The sequence below is a fragment of the Neophocaena asiaeorientalis genome, unplaced genomic scaffold (genome assembly GCF_003031525.2).
Source record: "Neophocaena asiaeorientalis asiaeorientalis breed wild unplaced genomic scaffold, Neophocaena_asiaeorientalis_V1.1 scaffold35, whole genome shotgun sequence".
In the NCBI taxonomy this organism is placed as follows: Eukaryota; Metazoa; Chordata; class Mammalia; order Artiodactyla; family Phocoenidae; genus Neophocaena; species Neophocaena asiaeorientalis.
Genome location: NW_020172984.1, coordinates 2027515 through 2051992, shown reverse-complemented (window position 1 = coordinate 2051992; position 24478 = coordinate 2027515). Strand labels below are relative to the sequence as shown.

The window sequence follows — 24478 nt, the reverse complement described above, 5'->3', positions numbered from 1 at the left end:
CTGCTGACTTTTCACTCTGCATTGCAGTCCCCCCTGCCTCCGTGGTAGTGAGACATGGCAGCAAGCCTCACTTCCTTGCCCACCCAGCTTAGTTTCCACAGTCCAATGTTATAAATCACTTCCTTGTAAACACTCTCAATTCCCTTGCTGCAGTCTCTCTCCATCATACTTGTCTAGTAATACCCTAGTCCTACTTAAATACAACTCTCAGCCTACTCTGTGCCTGCACATGACCAGAAAAAATACACAATCATGCTGACTGACATCTCTTTGAATCCACGACTGTGAACCTCTGGAACTCTGGGTTTGTGTGAACCTGAGAGTGGGGCCTCCTTAAAATTTTGCTCCCTAGGTGCCTCTCTAGTCTCACCCTCCCCCGACCCTGGTAGATGCCATAGTGCACCATTCAGCTCTCCCCTCCTGAAATCAGGCAAGGCGAAACTATATTTGTTCATCTCCCAGTCTTTAGATGTGGACACCCCAGGGAAGAGGTTGTGACTTTGAGCAAGGCAGCTCTTAGCTAAGGGCAAGCCTGAGAAAGACTCAGCTAAACTCAGCTAGGCCTCCCTCTTCCCTCTGTCTGGCATGCTCTTTTCCTAGGTTTCCAAGGGACTCATCCTCACTTCCCTGATGCCCATGCTCAAGCACCTCATTGCTGGAGAAGTCCTCTGTGACCATGGTACACAAACTAAACTCTATCCCTCAATATTCTCTCCTGTTGCTCTGCTTTATTTTTCTTCATGACATTTAGCAACACCTGACATTAGATAGTTCTAACGTTAGCTGCTTCTTTTGGCCTCCCTCTGCTAGAGTGTGTGTTCCATGAGCACAGGGCTCTGGTTTGCTTATGTTTATATCCCCAGTGTCCAGAACAATGCCTGGTATACAGTAGGTACTCCGTATACACTTGTTAAATGCACAAATGAAAATGCCTTGAATTTATAGTAGTCAACTCATAGAAGACAGAGTGGTTTAGTAGAAAGATCTTAGAGCGCTGAGTTAGACTGATTTTTTTAAACAACTTCAGTGGTGTAAAACTGACATACCATAAACTGCACATATTTATAATATAAACTCAATGTTTTGACATATGTATACACACATGAAACCATTACAATAATTCAGATAATGAACAAATGCTTCCTCCCCACTTTTGTAATCCCTTTTGTAAATGGCAGGGAGGTACTGGGGATGGATGGATTTAATGTGCTCATTAAGGACCTCCCATTGTCTTTCTCAGCACAGGGACATGCTGCCGCCCTTTCCCTTTCTTTCCTCCTTTCCCCCTCCCTCCCTTCCTCCCTTCCTTCCTTCCTTCCTTCCTGCCTTCCTTCCTTCTTGAATGTAACTGACACATAACACTGTCAAGTTTGAGGCGTAAGTTTGAGGTGTACACGTGTTACTTTGATACATTTATATATTGTAATATGATTACTACAGTAGCATTAGCTAACATCTCTATCGCATCACATAATTATCATTTCTTTTTTTTGTTGAGAACAGTTAAGATTTAGTCTCTTAGCAACTTTGAAGTTTATAGTATGATATTGTTAACTATAATCACTATGTTGTACGTTAGATTCCCAGAACTTTTTATCTACTGGTTTTAAGTTTCTACCCTTAAACAACGTGTCCCCAATACCTCCACACCAGCCGACAGCAGAACCAATCACTTTGTACTGAAACAACAATAAGAACAACAAATAAAGGTGAAAAAGGAAAAAGAAAACTAACTGGTCAGGATCCCCAAGTTTAAAAGGACCATTTCACTATGTCAATAATTTCTATACAGCTTCATAAAATTTTTATTTAGAAAAGAATTTTTAATAGAAAAGGGGAGCATTCTACACATCACCTTGAAACCCATGTTACAGTAGCATTTTGACCCGCTTGGCATAGCTTTCTTCCACTCTCTTCTTTTTTTTCAGTCTTTGCAATACCTGTACCTGCCAGTCTCCAGGTGCCCCTCGTTACAGGTCAGCTCCACACAGAAGGGGAGGAGCTACTTCCCGGGGTCTGTTCCCAGAATCACAGCCCCACATCCCAGCGACAAACAGTGCTGCCCACCCAGGGACCAAAGAGGACCCTGCCCACTTTGTTGTGTGCCATGTGAGTGCTCAGTCCAACAGGATGGCTGGTGGACAGGTGAAATGTTTGTCTGTGATTGGATTCAGTCTTATCTGCCTTAATATGGTGAGTTCACCATTCCGACCTACCTGCAACTATTTAGGGGGAAAGAAAGATACATTCAATATCTTTCTCTTTTTTGAGGGCCTCAGGGGTGGGGAGATGGAAATCAAAATACTTTGGAGGCATACCAAGATTGTATATGTTTGTGCGTTTGAAATTTAATGCAATTTACTAGTGAAAGAAAACAAGAATATCATTATGTTTTAAGAACAAAGATTTCTGAAAAATCCATCAGCAGCTACTGACTTGGTTCAATAGGCAGATTCAGGGAGAAAAATGAAACAGTAATGTGATCTCTCTCCATCCTCTCAATTTTATTTAGGATTGTGGTAGATTTGAGTGTTGGAAAATAATTTGTACAAATAAATACTGTGTGTGGATTGGAAGATTTCTCACACTATGTATAAACATGTTGTGCTAAGTATATTACTGCTCTGATTTAGGTTTTACATTTCCCCAAATGGTGTTTTTCTTTATGGTTCTAATATTCTAAACTTTCCTTTTTTCAGGTTGCTTCAACAAAAACAGGTAACATTCTCTGAAATGCAAGTTTACCCTCCCCATACTTGATTTTAATTTCCATTGTTAATTCCTGGGCTACCCTGAAATATAAAGGCTATACCAGGAAAAATATTCAACATTTTTGAGCACTCACACTGTGAGTGTAACTGGTAAGACAAATACATGGATCAAAATTTAAAGATACATCCTCATAAGATATTCTTCTTGAGTACTGAGATGTATAGAGTCATGCAGTCATAGATTTTTCTCAAACATGGTTAACCATCAGTAAAGTATTACAATGATCATCATTCCAGTCAAAGAAACAAAATTTTAGTAAAGAGCCTAATTTGTCTTCTAAGGAATTAGAGGAGAAAACTAGAAACAGTTTTGATCAAAATTCTCTAATAAAAGATTCTCTAATAAAAAGATTAGATTCTCTAATAAAAAAGATTTTATACTTCTAATATTGCATCCTTAAAACCCGGAGGTGGAAAAAGGCTTTATTTTAAGAGATTTTATCACCATTTTTCTTGAAAAAATGACTGAAGGCAAGGATAATTTCTCTACAGGCCTCTCCTGACTCATACATTCTAGAAATTTAAGTCCCTAGAATGGAAACTTATGTTCAATGGAATTTAGATTATCTGAAGGAACCATATAATATCAATTATATCACCAATAAAATCTCTTAGTAATTCAGCACAAATAAGAACAAAAATTATTTATTACTTTGTATATACCACAGAAAAGGAATTGTAAATAAGGCAATTAAAATGTTTGGTATAGATTTTTGGCTGAGCCATAAAATCTGTGCTTATACAATAGGTTTTTAAAAATTATTATTTCATGCTTTATTCTTACTCACTTATTCTTGAGACACCTTCAGGATTGACCAGGAAGCTGTGAGAAGGACTATTTGGCCATAAACAAAGTGATTTTTAAAAAATCAGTGGCCCTTCGATTGGATAAAATCTAGTTCTGCTGTCTCTTAGAGGGTCCCAGGACCACAGGACACACTGAGCCCTCAGAACAGGCCTCTTTATAGTCCCACGTTATCCACACTATTCGGGAAAAAGAAAGGGGCAGACTGATATACCGGTGATGCTGTTAATTGATTCATCCTGTCTTTTCAATAGATGTGATGTGTTTTATTGATACTGTATAGGAGGTTTCATTTGGGGTGAGTGTATTCTGATTCTTTTTGGGCTCTGGCATCGGCTGTTTATCTGTGTCTGGCCACTGGGGCCACGTGGTCTAATTTAGATCTCTGAGTTGGTAGAATGCACAGATACTGTGACTCAAAGGGTTTCATTTTTGACTAATCAGAGTGGTTGATTGCAAATCTAAGGAATAAATTTTTCTCTTTCATCAGTGCAGTAAGCGGGCCAAATACAGAACAAAGAAAGAGTGAAGAACTGCTGCTAATTTATGGAGACTTACACGTCCTGCTCAATCTTCTCATCTCTTTAAGGGAAACATAGTACAGAGGTGTTGATCTTTTTTCATTGCTGTTACTGGTCAGATCCTGCTCTAGAACCATGTGTAAACAGGCAATCTGTCTCTCCAGCCCATGCTTACCCCAGAGTCTCCATAATCCCACCTTCCCTGGCAGCAACCCCTCCATGGCAGTGCCATGCAGTCTGGCTTTTCCAAACCCCAAAATTGCTCGTCGTGGTTCACACAGACACACACACACACACACACACACACACACACACACACTAACCCTTCCTACCTTTCAATGTGCCCTTACATTCGCTATTTTACTTAATCTTTACCATCTTAAGATGTAAGTATTTTACATTTCAAAGTAAACTCAAAGATGTAGGAATTATTAATATTCCATATACTCAAGGAAGAAAACTGAGACTAGAAGAGGTTAAATCACTTGTACGTGTTCACAGACAGAAGTAAATGGCAGAGCCAGGGCTCAAACCCAGCATTCTGAAATCCAAATCCTTTGCTATTTTCCCATCATGAAACCCCGCGTTTCATCCTGCTGATACTGGCTTCATGTACTACTATGCTGGGCAAATGTGCCCCTCCCAGCTCAATTCAATACAACAAATTTTGTGGAGTCCTCAGGCCCCTTGACAGGCCTGTGGGGAGATAGCCGGTGTCATGCCAGCCTTTTAGATGCCTTTCAAGCCACTCCATGAAGGCACTGTCACGACAGTGTCTAGTTTGGTTGTCATTTATCTGGGAAATTCGTCCATTTCAATGAGCAGGACCGGCTAACAGGAGATAAGATGAACAATGGGGACAAAGGAAGCAGCAGGGATTGAGAGACACCGCAAAGTTAGAGGAAAGAAGGTATTAACAGAGAACAAATAACGTGGGGAGCAGAAAAGGGATGAGTGTGTAGGAGGGATAAATGTGAGACCCCTGCGGGGGCTTTCTATCCTACAACAGGGAGGGGACTTAGGCGCTTCCCACAGAGTCAGCTTCTGCTGGCAAATGGCTAAGATGAGCCCCTGCAACTTTTGCCCAGCATTTATAACCATCATAGTTTTCTTTTGATGGCAAAGGAGACAGTCCTGGGTGATGTTCAAGGAACGTCTGGCCAGTGCACAGTGGACTCTTTGTTCATTCTTGCAGCGTGGTTATTTCTGAGATGCTGCCAAAGCCAACTTTCTGGGCTATGGGTACAGAAAGAGAAGTTGTCTGTATCACGTTTTGCAGGTTAGGGACTGTTGGAGGGAGGGAGTTGATACTGGCAAATCACACATTTGGACGGTATTTACTTCTCCTCTTTGCCCTAGAGTTTTGTTTTGCACTTTAGTTTTGACCTTGGCATATAGTGATTTTACCCAGCAAATGCAGTACAATAAATATAAAAGACCAGTTGCCAGCTTCAAACCTAAAACCCAGATATTTTTGTTTGACCTTTTCTTCTACTTGGACCTCCTACACCCAGGGCATTTTTGAGTCCGTGGAGTTTTGCAGAGTAGTAAATCTGATTACCACGTTGTATCTTCTACCGCATGCCTAAAGTATAGGAATGCCTTGTGTAAACTCATGACATAAGCATTCATGGCCTCCTGGCAAACCATGGCCAGGCCCAGGTGAGGAGGGACCCCGGCATCTCATTTTTAGGCTGGAGCAGATGTTTTGATAGAGAAGGAGAGAATAAAGTTTATTTTTATTTTATATAGAAGAATCTAAAAATTGTTACACTCTGATAATATTAAAGACAGTATGCTCAATTATAAAGCAAAGAACTCAATTCTCCCCCTTCCTCCATTAGATTAAATGCCACTTGGAAAATGTGCAAGGTGCGTGGGTGGAAATCACAGCCTCGACAGAGGTGGGGTATGAAGGTGGACCCTTGCTGGAGACGTCGCATAGAGGTGGGGCAGGGAAGGGAGGCCCGTGACAAAGCATGCCTGGGGATTCACAGAACGCCAGACTGGATTAGCCTCCAGAATGGGAGCCCTCAGTTTCTCTCTCCCTCCCCTCAGAGTTCTTCTCCCAAATCACTCCCTACTCTTAGTTAACTCTTTTAAAAGTACAAAAAGTGCAAATTTTCCCGGAGGCAACTGGGAAAAACCTCTTTGAAGTCCCATTCCTGAATGGGAGGTTTGAGCTTTCTTGCTCTCTTCTGGAGAGTAGCTTTGCCTTACTTTTCCTCTGTTTTTTGTTTGTTTGTTTGTTTCTTAATCTGGAAAACAGGGGCAAGGTTTATGTCTGAAGGATGACATGAGAATGACTTAGTTTGAAAGTAAAATGATGAAAGAAGTAATCCTTACAGGTACCCTAGCTAATGTACACCTTCAAAATCTCTTTCAGCTCCCAAAATACCCACTATCGATCAGGCGTATTCAAAAATCAGCAACAGTATCACTGTGGAATGGGCTACAGTGCCAGGGGCCACCGGTTACCTCCTCACGGCCAGAGACGGGAACGCTGTCATTGAAACAGTGGTGGCCAGTTCCCCAGGCACTGTGACGGGCCTGAAGGCTGCAACCTTGTACCAAATCACCATCAGATCCATCAGTCCTGCTGGGAGAAGCCAGGCATCGCCTCCAAAACAGGCAAAGACAGGTAGCTGGATGCTCATCCTCTGTTGAGCAATTGCTTGTGACGTGGATCAATTATACTGAGGATGCAAATGCATGATGTAATTCTGTGTCATGTGAATGTCTATGATTCAAGGCCCAGAAGTGAAAGCCACCAAGTGACTTTTTTTTGGAATTCAAATGTCTGTGGAGGAGGTGGTATGTAAATTCCAGATGCTTTGGAAAATAAAACCCATTTCTGGGTATCTTTAAAAGCATCCGTGCTTTTAAATCTCTGAAAAAGGGATTTCTGTTTCATTTTGTTTGTTTTATAAATTTATTTATTTATTTTTGGCCTCATTGAGTCTTTATTGCTGTGCGCGGGCTTTCTCTAGTTGTGGAGAGCGTGGGCTACTCTCCGTTGCGGTGCACAGGCTTCTCATTGCAGAGCGTGGGCACTAGCGTGCGCGGGCTTCAGTAGTTGTGGCGCACGGTCTCAGTGGTTGTGGCTCGCGGGCTCTAGAGTGCACTCTCAGTAGTTGTGGCACACGGGCTTAGCTGCTCCGCAGCATGTGTGATCTTCCCGGACCAGGGATCGAACCCGTGTCCCCTGAATTGGCAGGTGGATTCTCAACCACTGCACCACCAGGGAAGCCCAGGGATTTCTGTTTTTAACCTCAATTATCCATAAAGACCATGTGGAATAAAGAACACATAGAAGTGATTTTGCTGCACTTTGACTTGTTGGAAATAAAACTATTTAGAGTTTGTCATCAGCATGACTTAAATTGATTGGATAAAGTTGTACCTCAGCATGTTTCTGAAAGGTTACGTGCATGTTAAAATAGTATAAACTATCATTCCCCCCATTGATTTATATTATGATTACAGGGAGGTTTTATCTAATTTTGTACCAACTTCCAGTTGAAGGTATGCCTAATATTAGAATTTCTCTGTTCCCCCTTCCTCTGCTGAGTCATCTGTAATTAATACACATTTAAATAACAATTGTTTAATGGAACTCTGTCATGAATCCTATTGCAAAGTAAATAATTTTTTCATAATATGGATAATCAACCTCAAATTACCTATTCCTAAATTTGAATTAGCCTCTCTTGCACTTTCATAACACAGATGCACAGGTTTTTATCTTTGTAGTGCTGGCTGCACCAATTCTACAAGTAAGCTCTCCAAGTCCAGACTCTATTCTTGTGCAGTGGGAAACCGTATATATGGCAACTGGATTTTCTGTGTCCATTATGCGAGCTAATGGTTTGGGGAGAATATGGAAAGAAAATACCACCAACACCTCCTTGACATTCACCAGTTTAGACGCTGGGACTCTCTACACCATAAAGGCCTATGCGTGGAATGCCAGCGGAACACCTGGGGATGACTCCACCTGCAATCAGAGAACAGGTAAGGACTTCGCAGCTCAGTCCCAACCTTCTCCTTTTTGATTAATGAGAATGGCTGTGCATTGCAGTCACTGAGAGCAGCGTTAAGTGATAAGTACAGAGCAGCTGGCAGCAGCTATTTCAATTTATTATGAGCTTATTTATAGTGTCTTGATAATTCCTCCTCGGTGGTTTAAATGCTTACGGCATGTGTAAAGAAATGCTGCTCAGGGCTTCCCTGGTGGCGCAGTGGTTGAGAGTCTGCCTGCCGATGCAGGGGACACGGGTTCGTGCCCCAGTCCGGGAAGATCCCACATGCTACGGAGCGGCTGGGCCCGTGAGCCATGGCCGCTGAGCCTGCGCGTCCGGAGCCTGTGCTCCGCAACGGGAGGGGCCACAACAGTGAGAGGCCCGCGTACCGCAAAAAAAAAAAAAAGAAATGCTGCTCAGAGCGCACAGAGCATGGCACCACCCACCCAGAGCCAACTTATTTTCAGCTTACATGTTCAATATCACACAGTAGGAGATAATTCTTATTAGGTTTACCAGTCACCCCTTGTCCCTTCATAGGTTCAGACCAGGAGTAGAGACAAAAAGAACTGGGCCAAACAAGAATTTATTCAGCAGACATTTAATGAGTGTGTCCCCACTTTCAGCTGGCATTGCTCTGGAGGCACAGCAACAAAAAAAGCAAACTTCCTGTTATGGCATTTTGTGCTGTGGTGGGAATCAATATTTCAGATATATTTCCCAAAGTCCTCAGTTTGGGCCTGAGGTCAACGAGGGGCTTCCCACCACCTCTCCTCCAGCTATAGGCTGAGAAGCTGATGCATGGTGTGTGTTCTCACAATCCCCATTGCAGGGATACCTGACCGGGGCATCCTACTACATGATAACTAGATGCCCAAACTGAGCTGCTGCTCTGAGCCAAAAGAATGAGATGGAGAGAGAGGGAAGGAGAGAGATTTTTCCTTCTCTTGAGGCAGAGTGAGTCATCCTCTGACAATATGGCCTAGGAGATGCCGGACTCACCAACCAGAATAGCTGTTTCATCTCTTGGGGAGGACCAAGGATAAAGTGGAAAGAAACCAGAAATGTTCTCTCCAACAGTTCCTACTTTGGAGGGGAGTGGAAGCCCCATTGTCTATAGGCCGAAGCAGAAATGTAGGGAGAAGTGAAGGGTTTACCTTTTATATTACTTCTCCAGGTAGAAATCAGAGCAAGGTGGCCCTAAGGTGATCCATGATGGGCCTGGTGAGTCAGGATGTCTGTGACAAACCAGTCTCTCTGGGCCTCTTCCAAGACATTCACTCATTCTTTCTCTCCACAAACATTTATTGAGGGCCTCAAGCTTTTTTAGGCAGATAAGCCTGATGAAAGGAAGGCATATTTCTAAGAATGCAGAGGAAATCGTTTTGGAGATGCTAAAAAACTGCCTTCCTGTGTGACCATCACACTTGATACTTTCCTTTTTTCCCTTTGATTTAGAATAGAAAGTCTTCTCTTCTGTAAACAGCTGTGACCTAAAAGCTCTTACATGTCTTAGCACGTGTCAAAAGTAAAGAAGGAATGTTGTTGAAACTAATCTGTTTAACTTTATCAATCTATAGGAGAATATTTGACCTACCACTTGATAACATACCCACATGGCCCTCTTAGCCCTTCACATTTATAATTTCATTTAATTATTTCTATCACTTATCAAATTGTGCGTTCACTCATTCATTTATTCAAGATATTTGTTTAGTACCTCTATGTGCTAGGATCTGTTTTACAGATGAGAAAAATAAATGAATAAATAACAAAAAGATTAAATAACATGGCCTAAGTCATATAGCTAGTTATGAGTTTGCATAGTTAATGGGAGATGTGTTACCAGTTCTCAGGTACCCTAAATCCCAATTTTATGCTTTGTACACTTGCAAGTATCATATGATTGGAGTACTCCATCCTCCAAGCTCTGCAATATTGTTAGGGCAAATCTTACTTGGGTTCTTGAGGTTACTGCAAAAATCTTCATTGTTTCTCAAAAATGTAGGTCCTCGTGCTCCTGCCAACATTCAAGTCTCTTTTGATAGTGGTTCTCTGAAGGCATATGTTTCATGGGCACCAACAGAAGGAGCTTTCAACTATACCGTGATGGCTTTGAGTGACTCTTCCAGGCTGAGCTGTAGTACGACTTTCAGTTCCTGCACCATCTCCTCTCTCCAGTGTGGAACCGAGTACCTGATATCAGTTTTAGCAACTAATGATGCCGGATCTAGCAGATCAATTTCAGCAGTGACCCTGAGAACTGGTATGTAAACGAGAGTGAGATCACTGGGGGGGTTGGTAAGCCAAAGTGACTACCATTAGGGAAACAAATAATCACATGACAATGTTCCAGAACACTCTAGAACAAGCAAAAATGAAAGCCTGTTCTAAATGAAAGTGTTGAGTTGGACTTTCTGATGAGTTTGAATAATGTTGATAGTGAAACCAGATCTCGTGCATTGGAAAAAACACTGAAAATTAGAAAACCTGGTTCCTATTCCAGATCTTTCACTAATTAGTTTATTTTCTTTTGCATTTGTAAAGTTGTAAATATTCTAGGATCCAGTTTGAGTGATACACAACTCTAGCTGTGCAGTACAGATAGTGGTCTCTTATTTACATCATGTTTCACAGACCTAGGCCTGGTAGGAGCTATTTTTTTAAGATAAAGATGGAATGTCTATAGTTTGGAATATGTGTTTCGATATCTTCCCACTTTCATTCTCATCAAAGAGATAAAGACATACATATGTGGAGGTCTATGCTTCAATTTAGAAATATCTGTGTGTTTGGGGGATGAGAACTAACATTTAGTGAAGAGCTACTTGCATAGAAAGATGCAAAGAAAATCTCTTGCAGTACTCTCACAACTGTTTATTATTTATCATTTCCTAGTTGCTTGTGCACCTGGAAGGGTGACAATCCAAGAAGATCCCCCTGGCCACCTGTCTGTGGTTTGGTCCAGCGTGCATCTGGGTGATTACTACGTGGCCTTTGTGAAGAATGACGATGGCTTGGAAGTACGCTGCAACACCTCCCTCACCCAGTGCAATTTCTTATCTGAGTGTGGCTTCACGTACTTTATTAGTGTTTTTGCCTATAACAAGGCAGGACAGAGTCCTTTGGGTGATGTGTTTAATTATACCACAGGTGAGTTGCACTTGATGCTTGTAAAGGGAGTTGAGTTCTGAGTTCACGAAACTCAGCAGCAGAATGGATCATCCATTGCACTTATTGACTTACCTAGACCACCTGGGAGCCATTCTAGGGCCAAGAATGGAAAGTGAATCTCTTCTTTCACATCCTTTCCAGACTAGGGAATTTGGACTTCGTGGACTCAAGCTTAATAAGAATGAAAGGTTTAGGAGTGAAAAGAAGGGAAAGAATGTTTTTATTCAAGCTTGCTCTGAAAAGTTGAACCCTCCACCAAGATCTACTCAGTGTTCAGCCCTGTGCTGAAGGCTGAAGGGGAGGTGATCCTTAGGTCTCAGAGTTCACTCTTTCCGCAAGCCCAGAAAACAGGGATGCAATGGCAAAGATTCTACAAGGTGTGGAGGGCTTTGGAGTAGGACACCTGGGTTTAAGTCCTAACTTGACCACCAACTCATTTGCAAAATGGGAATAATGATGTCTACCTTGCTAAGTTCCTTAGTATCTGCTACTGCAAAACGGGACAAATAATAATGAGAACATGAGTCTGAAAAGGTCTTTGTATATGAGAAAAGCACAATGCAAATACTTTTATTAACATCATCATTATTGTTACTATTATTCTCCACTAGGCTTGGGTCTTCAAAGGGCAGGGATTGTATTTTATTTATCTCTCATCCTGAATGCTTATCATAGTATGACTGGCATATGGGAGATGCTCGATTTTTAAAGAATGAATGGAGTGAGTGACAAAATTAATTATATTGACAAACAAGAATAATATAACTATATAAATAATAATACTAGCTGGAATACATTTTTAATATTTATTTATTTGGTTGCGCCTGGTCTTAGTTGCAGCAGGAGGGCTCCTTAGTTGTGGCATGTGAACTCTTAGTTGTGGCATTCTTGTGGAATCTAGTTCCCTGACCAGGGATCGAACCTAGGCCCCTACATTTTTACCAAGATGAAGGAATCAAATAATAGGTGCTTTTGGAATTTAGAGTCAGAGGCTATCAATAAGGTCTCAAGAGCACAGGAGGGTCTACCGGAGGGAGTGGCCTCTGGTAGAGGCCTTTAAGGATGGTGGAACGTAGGTGGGGCAAGAGCATTCCAGAGAAACCCCACGTGAGTTAGACACTTGTCAGAATTTGTCTGTGAGGTAGCGTAGGGCCTCTTCTAAAATCTACTAATACAATGCTTCTTCCCCTCCTCCACCCCCTAGTTTTATCTAGTTTAGTGTCTGGAAAGACTGATAGGATCTAGAGTTAAACTAAACATGATTTTGTCAGGCAGAAGAAGGGAACCTCATTCCAGTAGCATGAACACAATCTTTGAGGCATAGGGAAATAAAAGCGCGTGTGGGAATTGAGGGTTCTGGTGAGGCAGGGGATGGGGAGGGGCAGCTGGACATATCGACTGGGTAGAGTTTGTAATAAGCTTGAATGTCATGCATGGAGAATTTACCCTCTACGTAGTGGGTGTTAGGCCAGGATTGGAGCTGGACAGACCTGTGGGAGATTGTTGCAGTGACTTAGGAGGGTAGTGCAGAGGCTCTGGGCACAGAGACGCCAGGACTCAATGCCACTCTGACAGCATGGCTCCTGTACTGACCTCCACTCTCTCTCTGTTCCTGCTTTCAGCCCCCTGTTGTCCTGGTGACATTAACCCTGTGTTGGTGTCTAGTGACAGAGTAGAGATCGTCTGGTCTCCTGTCCGTGGTGCCGAACTTTATGAAACCAAGGCTGTAGATGGGTTCAGCGTGGTTGAATGCAATGACACTGTTCCGGCTTGCACCCTTTCTGCTCTAGAGTGTGACACCAAGTACAACATCACGGTGTATTCCTTCAGTGAAGTCCGGGGCAGCAATACATCGTGTACTTCCCGATTTATAACCACAGGTATGATACAGGAAAGATTTCATTCATTGATTCTGAACGGCTCCCCCCAGCTATGTCCCTCAGGAAGGGCATTCGGTGAAAAGGCTAACTGCCATTAGCCACCCTGTTGTGGTGACCCTGAGAGCCCCTGTCTTACTAAGGAGATGCAGAAGAGAAGGTGGAAGAGGGAAAGAGGACAAAACGGAAATAGGAGACTATGGGGAGAGTGGAAGGTTTTGCTAGAGATTACCTCAGCCATTCACTTCCTCCTACCTTTGGGGCGCCTGCCTGTATTCACACCATGAAGGTTAAGACCACAAATGTTTGTCCTAATTACATTCGCTATTGGAGTTCAAATGGCTCCTTAACATTTTCTAATTAGTCCGACGCTATGGGAACCCAATACCATATGTCAATGTCAACAAGGTTTCCACACAAAGGCTCTATGAATTTGCCCTATGTGCATGGTATGGTCGAAAGTAATGATCTCATATGGGGTGGGAAAGGTCAGTTTTAGACCAAATGGCACGTGTGATATTTTTGATTCTGACTGTTCCAATTCATAATCTAAAATCTCTTAGCTCCTTGCAGTCCTGAAATCAAAAATGTTTCGAAGGATGCCTTTTCCATGATTAACGTGTACTGGCGATCCACTAATGATGAGGCCACTTACACGGTGACTGCCCAGGGAGAGAAAGGGCTGCACCGGTGCAGCAGCACGGGAGAGTCCTGCACCTTGTGGGGCTTGCCCTGCGGCTCAGTGTTCTCCGTCACCGCTGTGGCTGAAACACCAGCAGGACGGAGCCTGCCCAGCTACAGTGTGCCCTTAGAAACGGGTATGTAGCAACCACAGCCTGAACCTCAACTTCAATGGGGTCCTTAGGAATTGTTTTAGGACATGAACTTTCTTATTTGATTTACCCTAAGTGTGATAGAAATACCTTAAACTCAGAGAGGCCTTTCAAAGAGCCCCAGTCTTAGAAAACTTTCACACAGGTTCTGTAAAAGTATCATCTGAAGGCTCTAATATATTCAAATGCCAACATCGAAGGAGGAATACATTGACTCTGCAAAAACATTTATTTGAATTCGTATTCCCCCATGACACAATCTACCAAAACAACTAACAAGTGACCAAATGAGCTAGTTTATTATTTATTTCTTTAGTTCAGCCCTTTCAAATCTTTCTCTAAAAACTGATTTCTGAGTTTCAGTTTCCTAATTGCTAGAAGGGGATAATGGCTTTATCGGGTGGCTGTGAACATTACGTTATTTATGCTGCCGAGCACTTAGAGTGCCCGATGCACAGTAAGAGCATGATAAACGAAAGCTGTTATTGCTTCATAGCATTGTGTGTGAATGAAATTTAGCAAATTAAAGCCTTTGGACATTATTTTCTCTTATATACAACGATAGATGGCACTTTAGACTCGATAAGTTGAAATGTAAAGAGCAGCATAACAGAGACAATGCCAAATACGCAGGAAGTTTCCAGATATTCTATATCCTGTGTAATGGATCTTTGAAAAGTTGAGCATTGGTTGTGGTAGTCTTAGGTGGCTAAGAATATTTTGAGCTTTTATATCCGCTATGTACTATGAAATGCATGAGAAAGGCAAAATACATTTCATTGCAAACGTTAAGATATATTGGGAGAAAAGGTGAATGCAACCATTGCTTTAAAATTTGCAGTTGGAATTGTTAAAGTTGGAGAACAACAAAGGGTTTCTTTCTTATTCTGAAAAAAATTGGGGAGAATCTCACACTACCCATAGCCAGTTATTGCGCTGCGTTCTTGGGGAAAGCACCTGCTATATACAGTGATGTTAAATAACGTATCAGAGGGAATGAGATTTTACTTAACAAAAGAAAATTTTTAAAGTTTTTTTAAATTTATCCTTTTATTGAAGTATAGTTGAGGTACAATGTTATAGAAGTTACAATATAGTGATTCACAACTTTTAAAGCTTATATTCCATTTACAGTTATTAAGGACGTTTTGATTAACAGTTGAAGGTTTGAGAAATTTAGGATCTTGAATGAGACACAGGCAAAATACCATACTTGGTTAGTTTTCACAAATAACCCTCACTGGAAATAAATCCCCAATTTTTTTCTCTTTCCTCATTTAAGTGCCGTGCTGCCCAGCCAGTCTGACAGTAACTCAGGTCACACAATCGGTAATCAACGTGAGCTGGACTGTTGGGACCGGCGCCCAAACCTATGTGACAGCTCTGGAGTCACACACTGGACAGTCTAAGTGTCACACCCATCAAAACCACTGCCTCCTGGGATGCATCACATGCGGCATCAATTACACAGTGGCATTAAAAGCAATTAGTGCCACTGGGTTGACTGCGGACTGTGGCTACCAAAGTTATTCCTCAAGTAAGTGAATTCTAACCTCTAGCTCTAGAGTAGCAACAAGGACTTTGACTATTATAGATCCAGACATAGCCTTTCCATCTCATTTTAAAAGATGCTGCATCTCCACCAAGCTTGCATGGTAAGTTCAGATTACTTTCTCAAATGTTTACAGTTTTCCTCTTGACTTAGGACCTCAAAGGTTCAGAGGCTTCTGTTAGTAGTTGGTGAATTAACTCCCTTGGTAACAAGGTTCAGGTGTAGGTTTTTACATGACCCAGCTACCTTCAGCACAGAGTAACTCAGTCTGGCAGAGTTTTCAGAAAGCATTTAGATCACACATTCTATTTGGCTTGAATTTTTCTTTCTTCTTCTTATTATGCTACTACCTCACCCTTCTAAACCACTCCAGCTTCTTCTATGGTTTCTTATTTCAACAGGTTAACAGAGCACAGTACTGCATCTTGTTCTTCACAAAGACCAAGCCACTAGGAAATAGTGGGAGAAGTAGGGAGTGATACAGGGTTAGCAAATAAGATTTCTCTGGTGTAATTCTAGTCCACGGAAGTGTCTGCTTGGAGAACTGTTTTGAAAAAATCTTCTAAGGATGCTTCTCAGGCTTAATGGGAGAGAGTACGATGACCAGTTAGCTGTATCTGCCCCGAGGCATGGGGTGGGAGAGTTGAAATATAATTTTGGCATCCCAAGGTAGTAGAGTGAGTCTTCAACTAGGAGTTTAAAGACCTGGCTTCTTAAGCTGCACCGCGTTATCTTATTCTCTAATTCCATTTCCTCATTGGTAAGAGAAATAGGAATGATCATGATATGAAAGCACTTAAAATGTGCTACACATACATAAGCCGGATTATCATTCCTTTTGGCCTATTAGCTTTCATTAGGTTTGCTGCCTAATTTTTCACCTTGATATCCAGTTCTGGAAATATGGCCCATTGCTTACCTTCACACCTAAAAAACCTTTTTTTTTTTAAAGAATAAATCAAAGAAGTCTATCTGTAACTGAATTTTTTATTATTATACAATAGCACTTTTATTTTAGTTACTGAGGAATCCACCATTTGACACCTAATATGTGGCCTGCTCAAGGTATTCAGGAAAAGAGAAAGGAAAAGTACCCAGTCAGCTAGCATGCATGAAGAGTGGACCAGCGACAGGAGTCATGCTACTCAGCTCAGCAAAATAGGTCTTTTCAGTTAATGCTGAATGCACTTAATTATATTTAAATTGAATCCCACTAAAATCATATGAAAATAGGGCATTGATCTTGACAAGAATTCTGTGCATTTGACTCATAAAGTTTGAGTCATATACAATACATATCTGCCAAGCGTGGACTTTTTGGCCTCACCATTGTTCTCTATTAAAAACTCATGCCCCACCTCACGCTCACACATGGATTTCTAATCATGTGACCCACCACAGAAGGAACTTGAATACTCCCTCAAATCTTGCTCTAATCCTTTATTATTGAGTAGGCTACTTATGTTGTTTCCCCATAGTAACAAAGGCCAGGTTTGTGGTGATGGTGGAATAGTGATGTGTTTGTTTTTGTTTGTTTTATCCTTCAGGTTCCTGCTGCCCTTTGGGGGTGAAATTATATAGGCTGGTCCCTAATGGCATCCGGATCCACTGGCAGGCCTCCAGGGGCTCTGCCAATTACAGCACTGACCTCTATGGTTCCAAAGGCATTTTCACGTGTGCCCCAAGCGCTGGCCTCAGTTTCTGTGATATCACCGAGATACCCTGCGGGGATGTATATACCGTGATGGTCTCCCCAGTTGCTGAGACAGGACTGAAGCTTACTTTCTGTCCAAAAAAAATATATTCAGGTAGGACAAATTATTTAAAACTTTATTTAAAACCTTTAACTTTATTTAAAACCTTTATTTAAAACTAGCCCTCAACTCAATCTGTGAATTAAGACTCAGAACAATCACACTTATTTGCTATGTAGGAAGGTCAAAGAGGGCATGACATTGTGTACCTCCTGCAGGCAGATTCTGGCTACTGGGGACCCCAAGCTTCTTTGGAATTGTGATGCTGTATTATTACTTGATTTGAAGACACTCCTCTCATCCCTCTCTCTCTTTTCTCCTTCAGAAAAAGGACCAGATGCTTGCTGCTTAAACAGTAAAGCAGATTTAAAATGATTTTCTGCTTTGAGATTTGGGGATAGGTTTGTAACATAGCGTTAGAGATCATGACAAACAACCTAAATGTTTGAAATAAGAGACTTGAACCTTTATTTGCACAGATTCAGACTTATGACTGAGGGAGAGTTGGAGGATCAGAAAAAAACAAATTTATAAATCATAAGCTAGGTTTGGAAATATGAGTGGGCAGACAGTCTGTGATCACAAAATACACGAATGTCAGCCACTGCCATCTCACCAGAGCTGGCAGAAAAACATTAGCAATTCCCCTGCTCTGTATTCCAACACGTTCTGCTACCTTGCCCAGGGCATAGTCATGTATTTTTCATATATTTCTAAAACAAAATAAAATGAAGAGATGATGAAGCCCTAGAACTTTGCAGGTGAACACAAGAAGAGGAATAAATATTGGCTCAGAAACTTTACTAATAACCAGAATCTAAAATTTCCAATTATGGGTTGGTGACAAGAAGGTTCAAGATGGCTTCTGGTGATGGAATGAGACCAGGTCCTCTTCAGGGGGTGTTCTTGCTGTCCTTGGTTGTCATGCTCTGATTCCTTGCTTTTTCATTATCTTGTCCAGAGGACAAGCTGGCCCAAAGCATGGCCCTATGGGAAGGGCCAGGAATAGGTTGCTGGGCTGAGGATGAGCTCTTAGGAAGAAGAGCCTACAGGTCAACAACAATACTTCACTATATTTGCATAATGTTTTGAAATTTATCAAGCGTTTTCATATTCAATATTTCACTGAATGCTCAAAATAGCTCTATGAGGTAGGTTCAACAGATTTTATTATCTCCAATATATAAATGAACAAACTGAGACTCAGAGGCTCCCAAATCTCTACCTACAACCCTTCTCTTCTTCTAACCCCTAAATCCATATGCAAATGTGTTATATCTACTTAGAGATAAGACCCAGGCATTTCAACTCCTCAAGGCTAAAAGGAATTTCTGATCTTCTGCAGTTTTTGATCTTCTGTCATCCTTGTTTCAAGTACTCAAGCTGAAAACCCAGGAGTCAGCTTCCCTCTCCCTCACCCTCCATGTTTTAGTAGTCTCCCAGCCCTGTCCTGTTCACTCCATGATGGTTTCTAAATGGTTTCCAACTTCTTCTCTTCATTCCTGTAGCTACTTCAATATTTCAGGGTCTTACTACCTCTCCCCTATGCTACTACACCAGACCTGTCCTCCTGCCCTCTTGCCAGTCTTCATACTATTGCTAGAGTTGTCATTCTAGGACACTGACCCAACTATCTTTCTTTCATGCCTCAAAATCCTCAGAAATTTTCTATTGCCCCATAGAATAAAATTCAATCCTCTGAGCATGGCATTTAAGGTCCCTTACAATCTGTCCCCCATCTGTCTTTCTGCACCTGCACTATCCAATAGAAATTTAATGCAAGTGTGAAAAATTTAAATTTTCTAGTAGCCATGTTAAAAAGGTAAAAAGAAATAGGTGCAATTAATTTAATAGTATATTTTAGTTAATTTTAATCCAAAATATTCTACTTTTCAACATGGAATCAATATAAAAATTTTATATATTTTTTCTATACTAAGTCTTCAAAATCTTGTGTGCATTTATTTAATACAGCACATCTCAGTTCAGAGTAGCCACATTTGGAATGCTCATAGCTACATGTGGTAAGTGGCTGCTGTATTGGACAGTACAATTCTACGTTCATTCTGCAACATCTCTCCTGAGAAGACTCCATTCTCTAGTCACATGGAACAATTCACACACATCTGCCCGTGGCACACACACATACCATGGCACATCATGTTTCTGAGGTAATGCAGCACTCCTCTCTTTGTCTGGATTTCCACCCCATCTCAACCAAGGGAACTCCACCAGCCCAAACTTTCCCTCCTCTCTGAAGTCTTCTCCAGTTCTCATAGTCTGAGTTCGTTTCCCTCCTTTATGACTCCACCTCACTCTTATCTTCACCACACCATATTACTGTGAGTTGAATGTGTGTTATTTCTGCTAAACGATAATCTCTTGGACTCTCAGTACTTTGCATGTAACTGTTGCCCAATACATTTTAAATTTAAAAAAGAATGAATAAAAGAGCATATGTGTTTGTCTATGATTATACAGCCAGTAAGTGAGTGATGGAAGTCTGTTCTTTCTCCTACTTCATACTCACAATTCAACCCTTAAAGAGTCATTCCTCTGATAGTTTGTTAGTTGGAACTCTAATACCTTTGGTGGGGTGTTATCCCAAGCCTGTAGCCATTTCACTTTAGTAAGGGTTGGGTGTCTAGACTCAAGTTAAGGAATCTACCTTTGCTCTGTCTCCCTAGTAAAAACCATGCATCTGGGGGAAGGTTTTTGATTTTGTTTTTTAGTGTGTGTGTGTGTATGTGTGTGTGTGTTTTTTCTCCAATATCAATGGTGCCTTAATCCTGTAATTAGGATGATACTGTAATTGATAATAATGACTAATATTTATTGAGTGCTGTGTGCCAGACACTATTCTAAGGGCTTTACATGTATTAACTCAGTTGACCCTTATAACAACCCTATGAGGTTATTTTTTTTAATTAATTAATTTATTTGGCTGCATTGGGTCTTCGTTGCTGTGTGTGGGCTTTCTCTAGTTGCGGCGAGCAGGGGCTACTTTTTGTTGCGGTGAGCGGGCTTCTCATTACAGTGGCTTCTCTTGTTGCGGAGCATGGGCTCTAGGTTCGTGAGCTTCAGTAGTTGTGGCTTGTGGGCTCTAGAGCACAGGCTCAGTAGTTGTGGCGCACGGGCTTAGTTGCTCCGCGGCATGTGGGATCTTCCCAGACCAGCGCTCGAACCCGTGTCCCCTGCACTGGCAGGCAGATTCTTAACCACTGCTCCACCAGGGAAGTCTGAGGCTGGCATTCTTAACCTTACCACTTAACAGAAAGTTAAGGCACAGAAAAGTCAGGTAACTTGTCCAAGTTCATACTGTTAGCAGGTATCTCCTTCTCTTATCCCCTAAGCTGATTCTTACTCATTCTTTGGTTCACTTTCCTATTATTCTTTCTTAAATTATATCTACACCATTTCAAATACATCAATAAATATATTTTAAATGCTTGTGTTTTTATTTATTACAGTAACCTGCTCTGGAAGTACACTTGGAATGGGTAAGTCATTTTCTCATGGATACTATAGAAAGGAATTTTTTTGTTGCTCTTTAAGGTGACTTAAGTCAGGATCAAAGCTGACTCTTCAGGGACTTCCCTGGTGGCTCAGTCGGTAAGACTCTGCACTCCCAATGCAGGGAGCCCAGGTTTGATCCCTGGTGGGGGAACTAGATCCTGCGTGCATGCTGTAATGAAGCCCTCATGCCGCAACAAATATCCTGTGTGCTGCAACAAAGATCCTGTGTGCCGCAACTAAGACCTGGTACAGCCAAAATAAATAAAAATAAATTACAAAAAAAACAAAGGCTCATGCAGCCCTTAATATTAAAAAGAAAGCTGACTTCAATTAGAAAGGCAAATGCTTTCTTTCTGTGATGCGAGGGGTCCTTGCTCTCCTCTCCCATAACATTTTCTCCCCTATTAGATTGTCTCCCCTCAGATTCCACCAGTGGAGATGAACTCCTTTGGATTCTGAAATTTTTTCAGTCTTCCAGGGCCCCACAGGAAAATGTAAATATGTTTCAGAGAGGCAGCCGCTTCATCTCTCACTTCAGAGAGTGGTTTCCAACCCTGCTATACACTGAGTCACTTTGAGAGCTTAAGAGTAATTGATGCCTGGGCTCTATCCCCAGAAAATCTGATTTAATGGGTTTGGGGTAAAGTCTGGGCATCAGGGTTTCTAAAAGCTCTTTGGGTGATTCTAAAGTGTAGCCAAAGCTGAGAACTGCTGCTTTAGAGCAGACCTTTGCAGACCTTATTGTGCATCCGAATCACCTGGGGCCTTGTTAAAACCAGATTCTGATTTGGTAGGTGTAGGAAAGATCTGAGACTTTGCACTACAAACAAGGTCCGGGTGATGCTGGTGATGCCAATACTGCTGGTCTGACCTCACTTTTTTTTTTTTAAATTAACTTTTGGCTGCGTTGGGTCTTCGTTGCTGCACACAAGCTTTCTCTAGCTGTGGTGTGGGGGGGCTACTTTTCGTTGCGGTGCGCGGGCTTCTCATTGCGGTGGCTTCTCTTGTTGCGGAACCCAGGCTCTAGGCGCCCGGGCTTCAGTAGCTGTGGCACGTGGGCTCAGTAGTTGTGGCACACGGGCTTAATTGCTCTGCGGCATGTGGGATCTTCCCAGACCAGGGCTCGAACCCGTGTCCCCTGCATTGGCAGGTGGATTCTTAACCACTGTGCCACCAGGGAAGTCCCTAACCTCACTTTTAGTAGTCAGCTGTTGGAATCTGTTAACAGCCTGCAGAGAGCTAGGATGTCTGCTTTCAGTTTGCATGGGTGGACATGGCCAGCAGAGGAAAAGGGGTGCTGAAAGGGCAGCTGGAGTAAAGATAACCCTCACTGCCACTCAGGTGTGCTCATGGCTGATCCTGTCTAGGCTATTCGGGGTGCCCCACAGAGGCTACTCTTGGCTGGGGCCACGGAGATGACCACACAGAGCTGTGTGTGCTGACTCAGTAAGTAGCATGTACTGCTTCACGAGGGATCTTCTAGGAGGCCTGCTTGATTTGGGGTCGTGGGAAAACCCCCAGGGAATATTATCAACCCCAAAGTACAGACGGGACATGTAAACACACATACACATACACATAGACATGGCTGGCTTCAGAGAGTATGAGTGGAAATGAAGCCTTCCTACCAGTAAAGCCCACCAGACAGCCTCCCAGCCTGGGCCAGCTCCCCTCCGAAACTTCCTTCCACTGGTAGGACACATGCTTCTCTGCGCTGCCTGTTCTCTATTTTCTCTCCCAGTCTACTACTTCTCTGAGCACAGCAGGACTCATGCTTTCTAATTCTTGCCCCACCTGCAGGTCTGAAATAAGAATAATCCCTATTAATTTTTAAAGAGTTTCTGTTTCCAGTGACTACAGGGAAACAGACCTGGCTTATTAAAAACAAACTGTGTTAGCATACGGTTTTTGTTTTTCTCTTTTTGATTTCACTTTGTTATACAGCAGAAACTAACACAACACTGTAAAGCAATTATACTCCAATAAAGGTGTTAAAAAAAAAACTGTGAGGAAAGTTCTAAATTATAAACAATTACTTTAAAAAACTCCCAAAGTACTAATGACCATAAGCCCCTGGTCTTCAGTGAAATGTACATGGGCCTGGGTCTGCATTCTTGGAAACTATTTCCAGTTTTATGGCCATTTTAAATTAGTGTTTCCCCTGAGCCATAGAGGGGTAGTAGAAGTGTCTTGGGGGCCCCTAAGAGGTGAGGAGTGGTGTATTGTATTCTGGTCTTCCCTAAGATTTTGTTTTGTCGTTGTTGTTGGCCGCACCATGCTGCATGCGGGATATTAGTTCCCCAACCAGGTATTGAACCCGTGCCCCCTGCACTGGGAGCACAGAGTCCTAACCACTGGACCGCCGGGGAAATCCCTTACCTAAGATTTTGTTAGAGAAAGAGTCGCAATACTTTTTTTTTTTTAAATGCTTGAAAACCACCACTCTTAGACCTTGCTATTCATCAGCCTCACCAGAACGCTTGTTCAAAACGTACAATCTCAGGCCCCACCCAGATTTACTAAATCCCCAGATGATTCACATGCATGTTCAAGTTTGAGGATCACTGCTTAGACAGTAGTGTTCAAACTCTGGTGTGCATCAGAATCTCTTGGAGAGCTGATAAAGGATGTAGAGAACTAGGCCTGCTGACGTGGGTAAGACCTGGGCCTTCGTGTTTCTGTCAGGTTCCCAGGTGATTCTGACTCTCCAAGTTTGAGAAGCACTGCTCTAGGTCACTACTGTCCCCTTCCTCTGTCCCTCTGGGCTGGCCCTGATCGTTGCTTCTCCCTTCCTTAGCAATTTTAGTCTTCAACCTGAAGAGATCTGACCCTCTCTTTAAGGAGATCCTTGTAGAAATCCTGCAAGACTCTCAAAAAATGAGTATATGGGGGCCTCTACATCATACAGAATTCACTGTATTAAGGGAGAGATTCTAAATTGTTTCCAATTTCAGCATTTCTCCTCTCTATACACAGGAGTAGTCAGATTAGGTCCCTGGCTGACATGGGGCCTCCAGATACGCTAAGAGAAGCCTTGGGAATCTTTTTGTCTAAGAGTTTTGGTCTTGCTTTACTCTTGGATTATCCTAAAGCTTTTCAACAGCATGAATGGATTTTTTTTTAAGAGACAGATCTGGATTCAAATCTGGCCACCATCCCTTACCCTGAGGCAACTTGCTTCAATTCTAAGTATAGGTTTCCTCATCTGAAAATTGGAAAAAACTCCTCATAAGATGTTATGAAGATTAAAGGAGATATACATTGTTGGACACAATGACAGGCCCAAAGTAAGCTCAATTAATAAAAGGCCTGGGGGTGGAGAGGAAAGTTCTTTGTCCTGGGTCAGTAATCTGAGCTCAAAGAGACTCTTGGGGAGGATTCATTTCATCAAGCAGGAGAGAGAATACCTGCTTAGTTAGAACCTGCTGGTCAGTTTCTTCTTGCCCTTTGAACAGTTCAGATTCTCTTAATTTTGTTTATTTGCTGTGAAGTGCTGCAAAAATAGCATTTCAAATTAAAATGGTAATCTGAACCTCAGAGACATTTAAGGGCTTTTTAATTTAAGAAAATGTCTGCAAATTTAATGCGTTTCGTGGCTTCTTCCCTTCTTTGCCTTTTCAGTGATTTACAGAGGGAAGAGAAATGCGGTGTGA

At 42.1% G+C, this 24478-nt stretch overlaps 1 protein-coding gene across 1 annotated transcript; it reads left to right on the top strand.

Moving 5' to 3' along the window:
• Positions 1–2130: 2130 nt before the first annotated feature.
• On the top strand, positions 2131–24478 carry FNDC7 (fibronectin type III domain containing 7). The gene is made up of 12 exons (XM_024742108.1): positions 2131–2193; positions 2700–2718; positions 6484–6738; positions 7851–8111; positions 10128–10385; positions 11018–11272; positions 12916–13173; positions 13734–13988; positions 15286–15540; positions 17103–17363; positions 20780–20809; positions 24447–24478. The coding sequence occupies exons 1-12, from the start codon at positions 2131–2133 to the stop codon at positions 24476–24478; spliced, it is 2202 nt and encodes a 733-aa protein (XP_024597876.1).